The sequence below is a fragment of the Passer montanus genome, unplaced genomic scaffold (assembly GCF_014805655.1).
Source record: "Passer montanus isolate IOZ18808 unplaced genomic scaffold, ASM1480565v1 scaffold29, whole genome shotgun sequence".
NCBI lineage: Eukaryota > Metazoa > Chordata > Aves > Passeriformes > Passeridae > Passer > Passer montanus.
The window spans coordinates 1,267,085-1,285,114 of NW_024367596.1; the positions used below are offsets into that span (position 1 = coordinate 1,267,085).

At 51.6% G+C, this 18,030-nt stretch overlaps 2 protein-coding genes across 2 annotated transcripts in view; one reads left to right on the forward strand and one right to left on the reverse strand.

Annotated features, from left to right (window-relative positions):
* Positions 1 to 368: 368 nt before the first annotated feature.
* Positions 369 to 5,788, reverse strand: SHOX2 (short stature homeobox 2). The gene is given in 6 exon segments (XM_039713955.1): positions 369 to 1,784; positions 1,877 to 1,965; positions 2,051 to 2,108; positions 4,344 to 4,552; positions 5,350 to 5,433; positions 5,436 to 5,788. Coding segments are annotated over 6 exon segments (831 nt in total). The 5' UTR covers positions 5,575 to 5,788; the 3' UTR covers positions 369 to 1,532.
* Positions 5,789 to 7,110: 1,322 nt separating this feature from the next.
* The window catches only part of RSRC1 (arginine and serine rich coiled-coil 1), a 96,906-nt gene continuing 85,986 nt past the window's right edge, over positions 7,111 to 18,030 (forward strand). The window contains exons 1-3 of the mRNA XM_039713618.1: positions 7,111 to 7,481; positions 7,894 to 8,088; positions 10,594 to 10,713. Of these exons, the coding sequence (XP_039569552.1) occupies positions 7,901 to 8,088; positions 10,594 to 10,713 (308 nt within the window). The 5' untranslated portion in view covers positions 7,111 to 7,481; positions 7,894 to 7,900. The remainder of the gene's footprint in view (positions 7,482 to 7,893; positions 8,089 to 10,593; positions 10,714 to 18,030) is intronic.

The following is an 18,030-nucleotide window of genomic DNA, read 5'->3' on the forward strand; positions in this document are numbered from 1 at the left end:
CTCGTCGTGCTGAGCGCTATCGGCGTGTCGCGACATCTGCGGGGCGGAAAGAAACGAGCGAGATCTACAGGAGGTGAGGAGACGGGACAGAAAGAACATCACCGCTGGCTGGCACCGACAGGGAGCTGGCACCGGCCCCCGGCACTCCGTAGGCAAAGTGTCTTAAATTCATTACTTGGCACTTATTGAAAATTCGTGACGTCGAAAATGGATTAAAAAAGGTGAAGCAAACCTGAGTGAAACAAAATATATTGTACTGACAACAAATGCAATGAGATAACAGCATCTTGCTTTCTTTTTTTTTTTTTTTTTTTTTTTTTTTTTTTCTTTTTTTTTTTTTTAAATAACTTAAAATACACTAGAAAAAATATGGTCAATATAAATAATTTTGTTTTCATGGAGAACAAATAGATACAAAGCCCGTCCATACCAAAGTTCGCGTAGAAGAGCTTTCCCTCTGTCTTGGCAATAAGCTTGAGGGTCAGATGGCAAAATCTGGGATAACAATCACTGACTGCAGGGTACCCCAGGTTAAATAGCTATACGTCTCTCAAATAATAATAATAATAACCAAAAAAATCACAAGGTTACGTGAATAGATACACCTTTATGAGATAAAATGTAAATGTTTGACAGTCAACTATCAATTCACAAGTTATAGCCAAAATAAACTTTGTTCGTGTGTATCAACATATTTTACATGTACCCAGTACCTCTTATTGGAATTTGCCGTGGTGTCAAGTGGTGGTTGGGAATTAAATACTCTCTTTTTTTTTTTTTCTTTTTCTTTTTTTCATTTATTTTTTGCCCTCAGGACAGGAGAGACCCGGCAAAGGGAGGCAAACTCCGCTCTCCTGGCGCTTTCCGCTCCCTTTTATTTCAGAGGTGGGACAGCAAACGACCAACAAAGATTTGAGAGTGGAAAAGGCAGCGCTTGATCTGCCTCTCTCTGCCTGCTTCCCTCCAAGATTAAAGGAGAAAGAACCCAGCCACGTTTGTTTGTTTGCTTTTGTGGTTGTCTCGGTTTTTTTTTCTACTAAAGATGAGGGTGAAGTGCAAGTGAATCAAAGGACTCCATCAATGAAATACAAATACATGCAACCCGGAATGCTGCTGGAGGAAGTATCCCGGACAGTCTTCCATTAGAAATTCGCAGAGAAATCATTGTCTTTTTTTTCCCCTATTTTTTTCTGTTCGTCGTAGTCTTTCTTTTTTCTTTTTTTTTCTTTTTTTTTTTTTTTTGTCGCTATTCCAGACGTGGTTGTTAAACTCAAGTACCTGATGCAACGTGAAAGGAGGCCCGCCTCTCTTATCAAATTTCTTGTATTAAAGTGAACTTCGCAGAAAAAGGTCAGTTTCAAAACCTGTGAACTTCCCAGCTGCGCGTCCTCTAATTCCTTAAATAAGTATATATCTCCGTTTCTCCTCTCCCTCATTTCTTTCCTTTTTCCTTTTTTTTAACTTTTTTTTCCCTATTTTTCCCCCTTTTTTTTTTGAAAAAAAAAATAAAAAATAAAGCAGCAGCAGCGCGGTCACAGCCCCAGGGCGGCGGCGTGCTTCTTGGCCTTCAGGCGGAGGTCGGCGATGCTGGAGTTCTTGCTGGTGGTCTTGGCGGCGGCGGCGGCGGCCACCACGGAGGCGGCGGAGGCGGACTCGGCCAGGGTGGCCAGCGGCAGCCCGAAGGGGGGCGCGGGGAACATCATGTAGGGGGCGTGGGCCAGGTGCGGGTGCAGGTGATGGTGAGCGTGGGCCACGGCGCTGTCCAGCTGCAGCTGCGCCTGCACCTGCGGAGCGGGGGGACAAGCGGAGGGGCGGCCCCGTGTCACCCGCGGGGGGCCCGGCGGGGCCACCCCGCCACCCTCCCGAGCGCACTTGCCTGCTGGAAGGGCATCCTCAGCGCGCCCACGTTCACGTAGGGGGCCACGCGGCAGGCCTCGAACTGCGTGGCGGCTCCGATGAGCACCCCTGCGCGGGGGAGCGCGGCGGCGGTCAGCAGCGCCCGCCGCCCGCCCGCGCCGCGCCCGCCCGCGCCGCGCCCCCGGCCCGCTACCTTTGTGCAGCTGGTTCTCCTGCTTGCGGCACTTGGCCCGCCGGTTCTGGAACCACACCTGCGGGGGGAGGCCCGGCGGGGCGCGGCGTCACGGCGGCGATAGCGAGAATAATGAGAATGGACATTAAAGATGCCCCCCAAGCCCGCGGACAAAGAGAGGAGGGTGCGCTGCGCTCCCCCCGCCCGGGCTGCCCCCGCGCCCCGCTCCCACAGGCACAAGGGAAAGGGGCCAAACGCCCCGAAAATGGCCAAGCGCAGCCCCAGGGAAATGATCGCCCCAGCCCCGGGCTCCCCTCTCCGCACCAGACTCCCAAAGGCTGGAATCGCCCTCCATACCCTCTGCTAATGTGGTCATGGCCTGAGAAGATCGCGCTCATTAATACATAAATTAATTAGCTTTATCTCACAGAAAAACTCAACAACAACAGGGGTTTCTGACTTTTTATCTTCTTTTTTTTCTTTTTTTTTTTTTGCGGGGGCTGGAGGAGAATTACAGTCCTAAAAGCTTCGCTACAAAGAAGTTTCGAATTTCTCTGTTCACTGGAGTGTAGCACAGAAGCGGAATAATTATCTCATTATCATAATAATCTAATTTGCTTGCACCGAAGAGGCTGCCCCGTTGGACAAGAACGTACTTTTAATATTGGAAATGGAATCGTTAAAATAAATTCCCAGCCTGAAGTTCTGCTGGCTTTAGGAAAGGAGGAAGGGACAGGGGGAGAGCCGGTCTTAAAACATCCCCGTTTTAACCCAGGGCTCTGCAGCCACATCGGCCGAGGAATCCTTTCCCCGCGCCAGAAAAAAAAGAGAAAAAAAAAAATCAAATTTTTGAGGCCTTACTTTAAGAAACAAATATAAACGGGAATTCCTCCCGCCCTGTCATTTTCTCCAGGCAAGGAAAACCTGCCCAAAGCCACGCTCGCCCTCAGCCTCCCGTGGAAACAAGCGCGCCTTCCGTCATTTACAAATTAGAGCAGATACGAGGCAAAATATTATTGAAAAGCGGTTTTTTTCCGGGAGGATTTCGAGGGAATGGGTTTAATCTATGTAAATCTCCAAAAGTTATTATGCACCCTGCGATTTGGCATCATGGGAGCGCGGATTATGCGCCGCCGCCGCCTCCTTTGTCGAGCACCTCCCTGCTCCATTTTCCACAGCCAACAACTTTTTGCCTTGGTTTTGTTAGGGTTTGGTGAACAGAAATAAAAAATAAATTTCAAAACCACGAGCAAACAGAATTAAAAACCAACCAACCAAAAACCAACGGAGCAGCCACGAAAAAAAAAAAGGCAACCAAAAAACAAAACCAAAAAAAAAGAGGGGGAGAAGAGGGGGAAAATGAAGACTTTTATTTTTTTATTTCAATTTTTTTTTTTAGTGGCTCAGGCTCTGACAAAAGCTGCTCGTTTTGAGTTTTTCGGTCCCCCGTGCCGGCTCTGCCTCTGTCCTCACAACCCTACCCGATGCAGGGAAACCCCCGAGGACCGAGCGCATACTTGGGTGCAGATGGTGCCTGCGAGCACAAAGATCGAGGGGGAGTATCTGTTACAGCGATACTTTCCACCAGCTGCAGATGTTCGGGGCCTAAAACTTCTCCATGTGTTCCAGCAAATAATGACCATCATTTGCTCTTCTTTTATTTTCAGAACGGAAATCCACCGGAGCAGCTACATTTGTTCTCATTTGAGGGATGCCCTTCCTGCCCGCTCCTCAGCTCATCCCGACAGAACTCGCAGGAAGCAGCCCAGGGACCCGTTTGGAATAAACTTTGGGAGGGTGCAAAGCGCAGGGCAAACCCGGAGAAGCCGCGGCTTCCCGGGGGGACAGAAAGCTCAAAACATCTCGGGTTAATCCCGGACTTTCTGCATTTCATAAACCCGAACAAAGCACCTCGCTCAATTTTCGTGCCGTTTCAACATTTAAGAACTACGAGGCGAAACGGGCTGACAATACACCTATCATTGTTTGTGTCTAATTCAGTTCGCGGTCGCGACATCCATGACGGGAATCGTGTCCATGGATGAGCCGGGAGCGGCTGCCGAGGCAGGGATGGAACCACGGCGGAGCTGGGATAAACCGCGGGGACGGGGACACAAATCCCGGGCAGAACCAGGGGACGGGGACACAAATCCCGGGCAGGCAAAACCCTGCGAGGCCGCCGGCAGATTTGCCGGAGGGAGTCGGGAGCCGGGGAGCTGCGGAGCTGCCTCCTCTCCCTGACACAAGGATGGGGCTCGTCCCCATCACCTCCGCGGCTCTTCCCGAGCACACGCACCCACGCGGCCCCGGCTACCTGCACCCTGGCCTCGGAGAGCCCCAGCCGCTGGCTCAGCTCCTCCCGCATGAACGCGTCCGGGTAGTGCGTCTCGTCGAAAAGCCTTTCCAGCTCGTTCAGCTGCTCCAGGGTGAAATTCGTCCGGCTCCTCCTCTGCTTGATTTTCGTCTGCCCTTCGTCTTCCATGGCTTTCGCATCCTCCTTGCGCTCCTTCAGCTCTGGGGACACTGGGCACGACACAGCAGTCAGAGCGGCGGGGCCGGGGGCGCCGGGGCTCGCCCGGCTCCCGCCGCTGCGGGGCCTGTGCGCCCGGGCCGCGCTAGGCCGCCCGGCCGCGGCCGTTCCGGGCTCCGCCGCCGCCTCCGGTAACCGCTGCCGGGGGAGCGGGGTCCGCACCGAGCCCTCCCCTGCGGCCCCCGGGGATGCGCAGCAACAGGTCCCCGCAGCGTCCGCCGGCCGCCGCGGCCCCTCCGCGCCCCACATCCGTTCCTGCTTGGTCAATTCTCGCCCCCCGGGGCCGCCCGGCCCGGCCCCGCCGCACCGATCCCTCACTGCGGGCATCCCACCGGGGATGCTCCCGGCGCTCCAAACAAAAGGGCGGCAGCGACCCGCGGGTCCCCGCGGCCACGGACACGGGCCCGGCCGCTTCCCGCAGCCCCGAGAGCGGCGGGCGGCCCCGCGGTACCGCGCGGAACACCCGCGGCGGGTCGGAGCGTGGGCAGCGCGGCCCGGCCCCACGCGAGTCCGCGGGGGAACGAAGGGACCAGCGGGGCCGGGCTTTCGTTGGCGGCGCGGCTTCCCGTGGGATGCCGAGCGGCAACAAGATCGCGTTCTGAGCAAGTTAAACCCGGGCTTAAATATTTTAATCTAAAAACTTCGAGGCCGGCCGCCCATCTCCCGCGGCCGGGAGAGCCCGGGCAGCCGCCCATCACCGCCAGCCCCCGGGCCGCCCCGCGCCCGCCGACCCCGACGGGGGAAGGGGAAAGGGGACGGGGGAAGGGGGAGCCCGCGGTGCCGCCGTTACCGTCGCTGAGCTTGGGGGTGGCCGCCTCGGCCGCTCTCTCGGCGGCGGCGTCGGGCTCCCGCGGCGGGGAGCGTCCTCCCGCGCCGGCTCCGCCGCCGCCCCGCCGGGCTCCCGCGGGCCGCGCAGGGGCCCGCTCTCCAGCACCTCGCGGTAGGTGATCAGCTCCTTCTTCTCCTTGGCTTTGGGATCAAACGACTTGGAGACAAACGCCGTCAGCTCCTCCATGGCTCAGGGGCGCGCTGCCCCGGCTCCCCGGGCGGGCATCCACGGGGCGGGGAGGCGGCGGCGCCCCGGGCCGTGCCGAGCCGGGCCGGGCCGTGCCGCCCGACGTGCAGGGCTCCCGGGGTCTGATAGCGACGCCGCGATTGAAGTGGCACTATTTATACTTTGCAAAGCCGGCCCCTTGTTCCCGGCGAATTACCTCCCCTCGGAGCTCTGAATGGACCCCTTCCTTCCTCCCGTCCTCGCCGCTCGCCCGCCCGCCGCGGGGCACTGCGGCCACGGCACCGCCCGCCCGCCGCGCGCTGCGCCCTAATTAATTTAATTAGGCGCGGGAGCACGGCACGGCACGGCACGGCACGGCACGGCACGGCACGGCCAGCACGGCACAGCCCCGCACGGCCAGCCCAGCGCACTGCCCCGGCACGGCACGGCTAACCCGGCACGGCCAGCCCGGCACGGCCAGCGCCAAAGTTCCCGGAAAACGCCGGGGACAAGTGGCAGCGAGGGACGCGGCGGCAGATGAGAGCCGCTGTCGCTGGTATTGGTTTCCCTTTGTGTTTCCGCACCCCACGGCGGAGCGCTTTGGCCCGGGGAACGCGCCGCTTTCCCACCTTCGCTAAATTCCAATAAATTATTCAGAATTGTTTAACTCTTGCTGCCTATCGATTTTGCATTGACCTGCGGGGCGACGGCCGCACGGAGCGGAGCGCTCGTTCAGCGGGGCGGGTTCGGTACCGGGGCTGGCCCGGGCTTATCCCGAGTTATTCCGGGGTTTGTTCACACTGACCCTGTCGCGACACGCAGCGTGTCCGGTGTCCCCGCGCCCGGGAGCCGCTCCCGCGGGGTGTTTTCGGTCCCCGGGGCACCGGGCACCGCGGCATTCGGTGTCCCGGCGCGGGTGAGCCCCCCCGGCCCCTCCGCCCCGACATTTCGTTTACCCCACGCCGTTCCCGTGGCGGGGAGCGCGCTCCCGGGAGCTAAACGAACCAAACCGGGTGCGAGAATCGAATTAAGGGAAGCGATTCCGTCGTTCTGGGGCGTCTCTGGTCCTCGCCCGGCGGAGGCTCCGCCCGGCCCCGTGGGTCCCGGCTCGGTCCGTGCCCACCCGCGGGCACGGCCGCGGTGCCCACGCCGCGCGTGGAGCGTGTCCCGCGCCCGCGGGGCGGCTCTCGGTGCCGCAAACCCCGGCTCGCCTTGAACTGTCCGGGACGGAACGAAAACCGCCCCGCGCCGCTGTCCCCGCGGTCCCGTCCCCGCGGCCGGGACACGCCGTGCGCCCGTGGGTCGCCGCGGTTGTCGCCGTGCCGGGCACGGTGCGGACAGAGCTCCGTGCGCTCTGCACCCCCCGCGGGCAGCGGGACCCGACCCCGGGACCACCCACGCTCCCCTCCTGCGCGTCACCCGCGGCGTGTCGCGCCCGGGGGTCGCCGCGTCGGGCACGGTGCGGACAGCGCTCGGTGGGCGCTGCACCCCGGAGGGCAGCGGGACCCCGGCGGGACCCCGGCCCGACACGGGAGGGACACGGGGGGACACGGGGGGACACGGGAGGGACACGGGATACAGCCGCACCGCCCCCCAGGGCACGGCAGGGCGCTCGGCGGCCGCTGCAGGGCCCGCTGTGCGCGGCGGCCGCCGGTGAGGGGGCACGGCCCCGGCGGGGCCCGCACGGGGATCCGGCTGTGCCGGGAAGGGCCCTGGAAAGGAGTCCCCGGAGCCGCTGGTGGCCGGGAGCGGCTGCGGGAGCCCGGGGCTGCCCTGGGGCCGGGCCGTGCCCCGACCGGGCCGCTCTCCCGGAGGGGCTGCTGCAGCCCGGCGGCGCTCGGGGCAGGCTCGCTGGCCTTAACGGGGAATTTCCCTTCGCTGCAGGCGCTCCCCGGTGGATCTGGAGCTGCTGCCCCGGTGACCGAGGTGTGAGGATGGGCCGGAGTTTGGAGGGAGGAATTGAGCGAGTTGGACCCGTCTGTGCTGGGAGGGGAATGGAGCTGGGGAGGGAATGGAGCTGGGAAGGGGATGAGGGAGCTGGGGAGGGAATGGAGCCCAGGAGAGGCTGGGAAGGGAATGGAGCCCCGGGAGAGGCTGGGAAGGGAATGGAGCCCAGGAGGGCCTGAGAGAGCCGGGAAGGGGCTCAGCCTGGGGAAAAGGGGAATAAGGAGAGACCTTGTGGCTCTGCACAGCTCCTGCCAGGAGGGGACAGCCGGGGAGTCAGGCTGTGCTCCAGGGAACATGAGCAGAGGGAACGGCGTATTTTGATTTTCTATAAATACAAAGCGAGGCAGGGCAGCCGGCAGCCCTTGTGACAGCGGGCGGTGTTTGTGTCCGCAGGTCGGAGATGGGCCGGCGCTCCTCGGACACGGAGGAGGAGGGCAGGAGCAGGAGGAAGAAGAAGCACCGGCGGCGCTCCTCCTCCAGCAGCTCCTCGGACAGCCGCGCCTACAGCCGCAAAAAGTCGGGCAGGAAATCCAGGTCCAGGTCGCGCTCTCGGGACCTCCCGTCCTGGTCCCATTCCTATGAGAAAAGGTGCATTTCTGGGAGGTTTTGGAAGCTGAGCTCTTTGGTGTTACAGCAGGAAGGGTTTGGATCCCACAGGTTGGGATTTAATGGCACAGATTGTTCTGAACCTTAAGTGATGTGAAACTGTTTTCAGACAAATAAAACTCCAAACCCACCACCGTGACCAGAAATGCCCACACCACTTTCACCCCAGGAGAACAGAGCAGGGAATGTGCAGATCCAAACAATGGCACAGATTGTTCTGAACCTTAAGTGATGTGAAACTGTTTTCAGACAAATAAAACTCCAAACCCACCACCGTGACCAGAAATACCCATACATCCTTCCCCCAGCAGAACAGAGCAGGGAATGTGCTGATCCAAAGAGAAATTCTGCTTTAAAGCAGGGAAACCCCAGGAGGTAAAATAACTCTTCCTTTCTTCCCCAGCAGCGACATGTCCCACTGTCCCAGGTGCTCCAGCCCCAGTGTCCAGCCTGGCCTTGGGCACTGCCAGGGATCCAGGGGCAGCCCCAGCTGCTCTGGCAATCCCAGCCCAGGCAGGAATTCCCAATTCCCAATCTCCCATCCAGCCCTGCCCTCTGGCAGTGGAGCCATTCCCTGGCTCCTGTCCCTCCATCCTTGTCCCCAGTCCCTCTGAGCTCTCCTGCAGCCCCTCCAGGCCCTGCCAGGGCTCTGAGCTCTCCTGGAGCTGCTCCTCTCCCAGCCTGGCTCAGGGGGTACAGGCCCTGCAGCATTTCTGTGCTCCATCCTGGCTGGCTCACTCTGGCCTGTGCTGGTGAATTTACAGGGAGGAGGAGCTGGAGAACTCAGTGGTGTCCAGCTGCCCTGGGAATCCAGGAGGAAATCTCTGCCAGGCCTTTCTGGAGTGGCTGCAGGGTGTGCTCAGGGTCATCCCAGCCCTTTCTCCTGCTGGGTCTCCGTGCTCCCCAGGGCCAGGGCAGGGTGCTGGGCTGTGAGCCCAGCCCTGGGAGCCTCGGATCTGTTCCAGCTCCAGGGAGCCCAGAGGGGCTGCAGGGAGCCCAGGGCATCCAGGAGTGATCCAGGGCTCTGTTTTTGGGATCCTGCCTTTGCCCCTGGGGCAGGGCATCTGCTCCTGGCAGTTCAGGCCCTGCTCCATGCTGGGTTTATCCCTGACCCCCAGGAATCAAAGCAGCAGCTTCTGGAATTCCTGTCCCTCATCCAGCAGGAACATCACCTTCCCTTTCCTGGTGAGCCCTGTTCTTCAGCATTAACCTCTGCATCCTGGCCAGCATTCCAGCTCCTGCTGCTCCTTTCCCTCATGCTGGATAATCACTGAGCACATCCTGAATACCGTCCTTCTTCATATTTTATACATACAGTCTGTATAATATAATGTAGTACAATGTATCATAATGTAATATAATATAAATTATAATAAAAATTATAATATATGGAATATAATATATAGTATATGATAATATATGTAATATAATATATAAAAATATGTTAAACATACTGTTTTAATATAATATAATGTAATATTACATAATATAATACTACATAATATATTCTGTTTTTTTATGAATCATGCAAAAAGGCCAAAAATAGGGAGGATTGTAATTGTTAATTAGTTAACAATTGGGGAGATGGAGAAGAAGTGTTAAGATTTGGATTTCATTTAGATGTTGGGTTTAATGTCTTTTCTTTCACCTTTCTCCGTGGTAGAAGAATTTCTTCTTTGAACAGACAGAAGTGGGAGGGATTTGCAAAGGAAGAGACCCTTTTGATTTCTGATTTCTGATTGGACTCAGGAGGGAACTGCCCTTAAATGAACTCAAAGGAAGTAAATTAACCCTGATTAACTTAGTACTACTAATAGTAGTTAGGGTCCCCACCCAAATTTCATTTTTTACCCGGCATGTGGATTTTGGAGGATCAGCTCTTTAGGCTGCAGTGTCCCTGTGTGTGTGAGTTACTTTTATGGGGGAACAGTGGGGTTTGAGGCTTCTGGGGCACCCTAAAACCCCCCAAGTCTGTGTGTGTTTTCTCGGGAATCCTTGGGGGTTTGTCCCTGTTTTTAGGGGTGTTTGGGGCAGTGCCAGCCTCACCCCTGGCTGTGTTTTCTGAGGACTCCTGAGGGTTTGTCCCTGTTTTTAGGGGTGTTTGGGGCAGTGCCAGCCTCACCCCTGGCTGTGTTTTCTGAGGACTCCTGAGGGTTTGTCCCTGTTTTTAGGGTTTTTGTTAGGGCCACCCTGGCTGTGTTTCCTGGGGAATCCTGGAGGTCTGTTGCTGTTTTTGGGTTTTTGGCAGGGCCAGCCTCACCCCTGGCTGTGTTTTCTGAGCAGTCCTTGGGTTTGTCCCTGTTTTTGGGGTTCTGGCTGGGCCAGGCTCACCCCTGGCTGTGTTTTCTGGGGAATCCTACGGGTTTGTTCCTGTTTGGGGTTCTGGCAGGGCCAGGCTCACCCCTGGCTGTGTTTCCTGGGGAATCCTGGAGGTCTGTTCCTGTTTGGGGTTCTGGCAGGGCCAGGCTCACCCCTGCTCTGTTGCAGGCGCAGACACAGATCCAGCAGCAGCTCTTCCTACGGCTCCAGGAGGAAGCGCAGCCGCTCCCGGGGCAGAGGCAAATCCTACAGGTCCCAAAGGTCCAGGTCCAAGAGCAGGACCAGGAGGTAAGAGTCTCCCCTAGGAAAAAACCACAGTGGTATTTCTGCTGGAAAAACATTGCTGGAAAATCCTGCCATAATTACTGAGCTTGGGATAAATGGGAATAATGGCTGCAGGTGATGGTTTGAACCACACGTGCCTGGAAATTCCTGATGTGGGGTCTCTGGAGTGCTTACCACACACTAAATCTTTCAGTTACCCTGGTGAAACAGTTTTGAAGATAAGATACTTATCTTGCATTTGATTCAAGCAAAGAAAACCATAAATAGGGTCTCTTGGTGTCATACAATTATTTGGAAATGTCTTGTGGATTTTTTCCTTTTGTTCCTGCTTTCCATAATTCCCACACATAACACTGGCTCCCTGAGGTTCAGAATAAACTGATTTTCTCACCTGTGTTCCTCTTGGAAAAGGGTGAGTCTTTAGTTATGCAGTCTTTTATTAATATTTAAGGTTGTCTGGAGTGAAAGTTTGCATGGATTGGTTTGTGACAAACAAGTATTTCAGAATTAAAATATTTAAATCTTAACCAGTAGTTGCAAAAGGTATTATAAAATCTGCTTTTCTTCTTTAATTAGAAGATGCTCAGGTTGTGCTTGTGTGTATTTTTCAATTAAGAGGTTTAACTGAAGTTTATCCTGGCTACCAGGTTTCCCATTAGCATTTCATATTGATTTTAAATTAATTATTGAGTGGATCAGGCAGATCAGAGCTGTTTGGGTCCATATTTAAAATCTTCAGCCAGGTCATTTCATGTGCCTGCACTAAGGAATTGTTAAACCTTTGCTTTCCATGTCCAAACCAGAGCTGTTGCCTCTAAATGTTGAAAAATTGTTGTTGAAAGCTGTGAATATTCCCCTTTCCCTCCTTTGTGCTGTGCTATGACTTATCCCAGCTGTTCCTTGGAAGAGTTCCTTGGACCCTTTATTGCTGCAGTGCCTTTGTAGTAGAAATTTGATTATTTAGAGTTAGAAATAAATTTAGAAATTAAACTGCCTGACCTCTCCTGGAGTATCCTCCCCATCAGAGCTGTGCAGCTGTTCCTGTGCAGTGAATACCCATTTTTCTTTGCTAAGAAAATCAGTTTGAACCCACAGAAATGTCAGAAGAATGAGGTGAAAGGGAAGGCTTTTCACATACTCAGTGTTAGGAAGTGTGATAAACTGATTTAATTTTTTTTTATTATAATAAAACAATATGTAATAAATTACAGACCTCATTAACTATGGTTTAATGGTCATACAATAATATATAATAAATACAAATTGCAGCTCTCACTAGCTGTGGTTCAGTGGTCATCTTTTCCAAGGGATTTGATTTTAATCATGGTTACAATATATGGATATGAGGCACCTAAAAACTTGAGAAACCTGGCTAGTGCTGGCAAATACTGTGTATTAAATAGTTGATGTATTTGATGTATCAAATATTTGATGTATCAGATATTTTATGTATTAAATATTTTATGTATCAAACATTTCATGTATTGAGTGTGCAGCACTAGAGCTGCACATTCCTTTAACTGCTGGTCCTATTCACACCCACAGAGGGAAAATACTGCTAAATAACATCCCAAATGATCCCACAAGAGCCCAAAAGCTTCAGTTAAACCCAACAGGACACATCCCATCCTTTATTGTAATTTAATCCAAGTCTGCTGTAGTGTGGCACTGAGCAGCTCTGGATGAATCTGATTTTTGGAGAGTTAAATCTTGGTTTAGCACAAAGCTGCTACTCCAGGCCTGTGCTTGCCCTGCTTGTCAGTGGTGCCAAATAATCCCTTTTCTGCCTCGAAATCACTCAGCCCAGGGGCTCACCAGCTTTCCAAGGGGTTTGGGATTCCCCAGGCTGGGAAAGAGATTGTGGGGGAGAGAGGGAATGTGATGGAGGGGTAGAAAAAATAAACCTAAAAATAAAATGGTGGGAAAAGGTGGCTCAGGACTGAGGGTTCCCATCTCTGCCCACCTGGGGCAGGTGTGACAATGTCCTGGGAAATGTGTGTGTTTGTAGTGCTGGCCTGGAATTCTCAGGAATTCCAGCTGTAATTCCGGGTTTTTATTTGTTCCTGGTGGCACAACTTATTTTCCTCTGGTTTTTCAAGGGAAATCCTGAAGAAACCACTTGTAAATAATTAATGAAAGGATCCAGAGGAGCTCAGGCAGCCCCTCGTGTTCCTGTGGCGAGGAATGGCTTATCCAGGGGAATATTCCTGGGGATCTCCAGCTTCTGCATTGCCAGGGAGGCAGGCAAAGCTGCTCCCACCTGCAAAGGGGAGATGAGCCCTGCGTTTGTACCCTCACAGGATTATCCCCTTTAGGAGCCCAGCAAGTGCCATTTGTAAATTTTATTTTATTTATTAGGAGTCTGCCTCTGGAAAATTCCCTTCCCGTTGGAAGTTCGGGTCTCTCACATGGTCTCTTTAAATGCCTGGAATTGTTTTTGCTGTAAATCATGCAGGTGGCACAGATTCTGTATCCTGTAATGTCTTTTCTCCCCACAATCCTCTTTTAATGTGGTTTTCAAGGTAGTGAAGGTGGTGTTAAAAGTAATGTGTTTTTTAATAACTTCTCTAACACAGGTGTTTTATTTGAGCAGGTGATTTACAGATCTCCAGCAGTGCAGAGCACTGAGCTAGATCAAGTTTTACTTTGAAAAGTTGGGGTTTGATAATGAGATGTGTAAGATATTTTAAATAGGTGTTGTTTGCAACCTGAACTGATTTCTTGTGCTTTATTGGAAAAGAAAATTTGTGCATATTGTGATTATTTTATTTTAGATGCATTTTTAGGGTGAAAAAGTGGGACTTCCCAGTATTGCTTGTACTTTTTTGACAGTATAAGAAAACTTGTGCATATCATAATTATTCTATTTTAGATACATTCTTAGAGTTAAAGAAAGTGGAGCTTCCTAATAATAGTTGTGTTTTATTTGAGAAGATAAGAGACCTGTGTGTGTGTTGGCTATTTCATTTTAGATGCAGTTTTTAGGGTGAAAAAAGTGGAGCTTCCCAGTAGTGGTTGTGTTTCATTTGAGAAGATAAGAAAACTTGTGCATATTATAATTATTCTATTTTAGATGCATTTTTAAAGTCAAAAAAGTGTAGCTTCCCAGTAATGCCATAAATTCCAAGCTGTCCTACAGTGAGGGAGTACAATGCAAATACGACTTAATAAGATCACAAACTGAATTTCAGCAGAAACAACCAAGATTTACATTAAATTAGGAATTTTAAAACCGATTTAGTTTGTTTTACTGAGCATTTGCTTAATAACATTTCGCCTCCTCACAATCTTTTTAAAGCCAATAATTCGTCTGCGAAGCGCAGGCACATCCTCCTGTGGAAAAATTGGAAGCAACAGCTCCCTCTCTGCAGCCAGGCATCCAGAGCTGGGAAGGAATATTTCAGCTGCACGGAATTTAATAAATCATCCCATTTCCTAATTTGATCATATTAGATGCTGATGTGGAAGGAGCATTTCAAATAGCAGCTCCTCATTAATATACATCAGGCTGGGGAATAGCAGGGAATACTTATGGAGGGATGTCACAGTTCCTGTTCCTTAGTTTACTAAGTGGAACAGGTTGATGTGATCCTGGGTGTTATTTGTCACTGTCTTGCTAAAATGGTTTGGGTCGAGTTATGGAGTCCAGGAAGACGGCGGCTGATAAATCAAAAGTGGATTGAGTGGACAGCAGGCAGTGATTGATACCGTGACAGGATATGAAGAAAGGAATCTTGATAGGAGCATGCCCCATATTGAATATGAGAAGGAAAATGGCCCTGGAGTATGGATATTATTCAAGGAAATGAGAATAATAATATCATCTTGAAATTATTGCTGGGTGAAGATTAGGAGAGTTCTTATTAGAATATTCTGCTGCTGTGGCTCCTGCAGGATTCTGGGCTGGATGGAGCCCTGGGAATACTGGGAGACTTTCCACTGTGATTGTTCTGCTAGTTAATCACATAGAAAATACTCTGCAGCAGAACTTGCTGCACAAATCTTCTAATTCACGGAGCTTTAAATAGAATTAACCAAAAAATGTTGACCTTTATTCCCTGATTTCAGCCAATCCTGGAACTGCCTGTGAATATGCAAGTTTGCTTTATTGTCTGCCAAATGTCTTTGGCTTCTCCCATTATGTTAAGCTGCAAACTGCTGCCTTAAAATATCTTTAAAAATCAACACAAAACCAGAAGTGCATCTGTACATATTGAAGAAGGGAAAAATATTATATGGGAAGTAACCCTGCCTGGAGAGCTGATCCTTGGCAGCGTGGCTGAAGGAGGTGCTGGATCAGGTTTTACATCTTGTTTCTTTACCATTCCTCCAGTCTAATTAATTTCATGTTGCAGAGTGTGCAGGTTATTGCGTGCAGGGCAGGGGAGCTGCAGCTTGGGGCTGGCTTTGGCACAGGGCTGGGTTTGGGGATGCAGAAGCAGCTGCCATTATCCCAGCAGTGTGGACTGGAATTAACCTGGCCTCAGCCTGGCAGGGTTCTTTGTGTTTAGCAGTTAATTTGTGCTCTTTAAAACCAGGGTCCTCAAGTGCAGTGTGAAAAGGGGCATTAAATAACCGAGAGTAAAACCCCACTGGTTATGGTTTTTTGGGGTCTTTGAGATTTTTTAAAATATTTTCTTTAAAAATTGTTGTTATATACTTTATTGAGGGGTTGATACTGCACACTTTGTAAGACTTTTTAAAGATGGTATCACTGAATGTTTTTGTGTTTGTGTTACTGGTACTTGTCTTCAGTTAATCTCCTTTTTGCCATGCAATTATTTTAGTGTGGGATTGAAGTGCTGGAGTCTTTCCACATTAAAACCTGGCCTATCAGACCTCAGAGCTGATAAGAACTAGTGGATCAAGACACAATTTGTAGTAGTTTTGTGTCTGTCTGTCCTGCTCAGCACATGCTGGTGGAGAGCTTTTCATGGATTACAGAGCAGGGCCTTCATTATGAAAACTTCAGGAGGGATTTCCTCAACCAGCATTGGCCTAAAAGGAAAATCAAGCTTTTTAGGAGAGAGGAAATTAAAAGGGATGGAGGTTTTGAGTGGACAGCAGATAAATAAAGAGTAAAATTGTGATGGGCCTGGAGAGTTTGAACAGGAGGATGCAGAGGAGAGATTGATTAAAATAAAAGAATGGAATGTCTCCAGTGGTGGCAAAGATCCCCTGTAGGGGTGTGGAGTTAAAGGCTGATTTTTAGGGGTGTTGAGGTGTGAATTTCAGCTGGGGGATTCAAGTGCTGATGTCCCAGGTGAGAGCTGAGGTCTGGCCGTGGGACTGAGCGCTGGCACAGCTGATGGTGGCTGTTCAGGGAGTTGGGGACAGAGGGAAGGTTGTTGGGCTGGCCACGGAGCAGCTGTGTCTGCTGCAGGGGTGGCCCTGGGGCTGGGGTGGCCCTGGGGCTGGGGTGGCAGCAGCAGGGATGGGACAGGGCCCTGCTCCTGCTGCAGGACCCCAGGAGTGAGCAGAGCTGTCCCCAGCAGGGCTGGGCACACAGGGACAGAGCTGTGCCCCCTTCAGCTGGCAGAACCCTTTGGAAATGCCCCCTTGGGAGGAGCTTTCCAAAGAGAAGCACGCAGGAGTCCTGGCAGGAATCAAGCAGTGCTGTTTAATTAGAACATTGCTTTTGAAATTCCAAGCCATTCCATGCTTCTGTAATTTTATTCTTGTCATTAGTTCTTAGGATTGCTTAATTTTTGCCTGGTTGTAGCCACTGGAGTTACTGTTCCTTTCAAGTATTGATCTGCAGCTTAGGTTATTTTTCCCCCTGTCCTTGCTCCTCAAGTTAAACCACTCAGGTGCAATTATGTGAGCAATCAGTGTAAATATTACATGTTCCTCTCTTTTTTTACTGCTGGGAAAGTTTTAAGCCTTTGGTCAATTAGCAAATAGATTTAATTAAGATATTGCAGCGTTTCTTTCATGAAACTTCAAATAAAAGCTTGGGGCAGGAGGGTGGAATGGACATTACTGAGTGTGATCCTGCTGATGGTAATGTCAGCTCATGTTTATTTTTCCCCCAAGAAATCCAACCCTGCAGTTTTTATTTAGGATCTTGTTGCATTCCAGGCTGTATCTGTACCAGCCTTTAAAATTATTTTTTTTTCTTGCAATAAATGACTTTTTCAAGAGGAATGATCAGTTTGTGTCCGTGGCTGTCCAGGAAAGGCCCAGAGGTGGAGCAGGAGCAGTGGGGATGTCCTGGAGCAGCAGGCACTGCCGAGCTCATTGCCCACCCTTAATTGACCACTTTGGGAAATTAAACTTCACAGGCAATGCCAAGGGCCCTCCAGTTATCAATAAAGGCACAGGGCTGCGAGTGACAGCTGCTTTGATGCTTTTCATTGGTATAAAACCAAAAAAAGGAGCCTTAAAAAGCTCAGAATGCAAAAGTGCTGTTCATTGGGAGCTCAGGCTCGAGTGTGATTCCAGGGAAAGTTGGTTTTTGTGCAGCCCAGGTGTTGGGTGCACACAGTGTTTAAAGCAGAGCTCACCATTGCTCTAGAACCCCTCATTCCTCCCTTTGGAAAAAGGTGTTTTTGCAGGTTGTTGGGTTTTTTTAGTGCTTCAGTTTTCTGTTTGGAAAAGGGACTGCCCTTAGTGGGGAATTGCCTTTTTGATTTCACTGTGTCTGCATTCTAAACCACTATGTATTTTAACTTTTTTTATTTTTTATTTTTTTTATTTCTCTTTTTTTTTCTCTGCTACCAAAGCTCTGGCCATGAAATAGAATCTGTTTTTTTCTTTGCTGCAGAGCTCGTGTTTCTCGAGGCAGCCCTGCAAAAGCAGATGTCTTGAGGATGCCCTGGTAATCCAAGACCCTCTTTGCTCTGTAAATTGTTGCTCTTTCCAGGGGTCTATTTCTAGGAGTGATTTTCCCCACTGTGAAACGCAAAACAGTAGAATTTAGTAGTAAATTTAACTCTTTATTCTCCTTTCTCACTCTTTCTAATTCTGGTAATTTATAGCAGGAACAGAATCTGGTTAAAATGATGAAGGCAAAAATGTGGATTTCTGTCAAAAAAAAAAAGTGATATGGAGAGGTGGTGTTGGGTGTGGAGTGATGGAGCAAGGGGGGATGAATTCCCAGTGCCAGGGGCAGGGCTGGATGGGGTTTTGGGAAGGAATTGTTCCCTGGGAGGGTGGACAGGGGCTGGGATGGATTCCTAGATCAGCTGGGGCTGCCCCTGGATCCCTGGCAGTGCCCAGGACCAGGCTGGACACTGGGGCTGGAGCACCTGGGGCAGTGGGAGGTGTCCCTGCCACGGGTGTGGGTGAGCTTTGGGGTCCCTCCCAACCCAGAACACC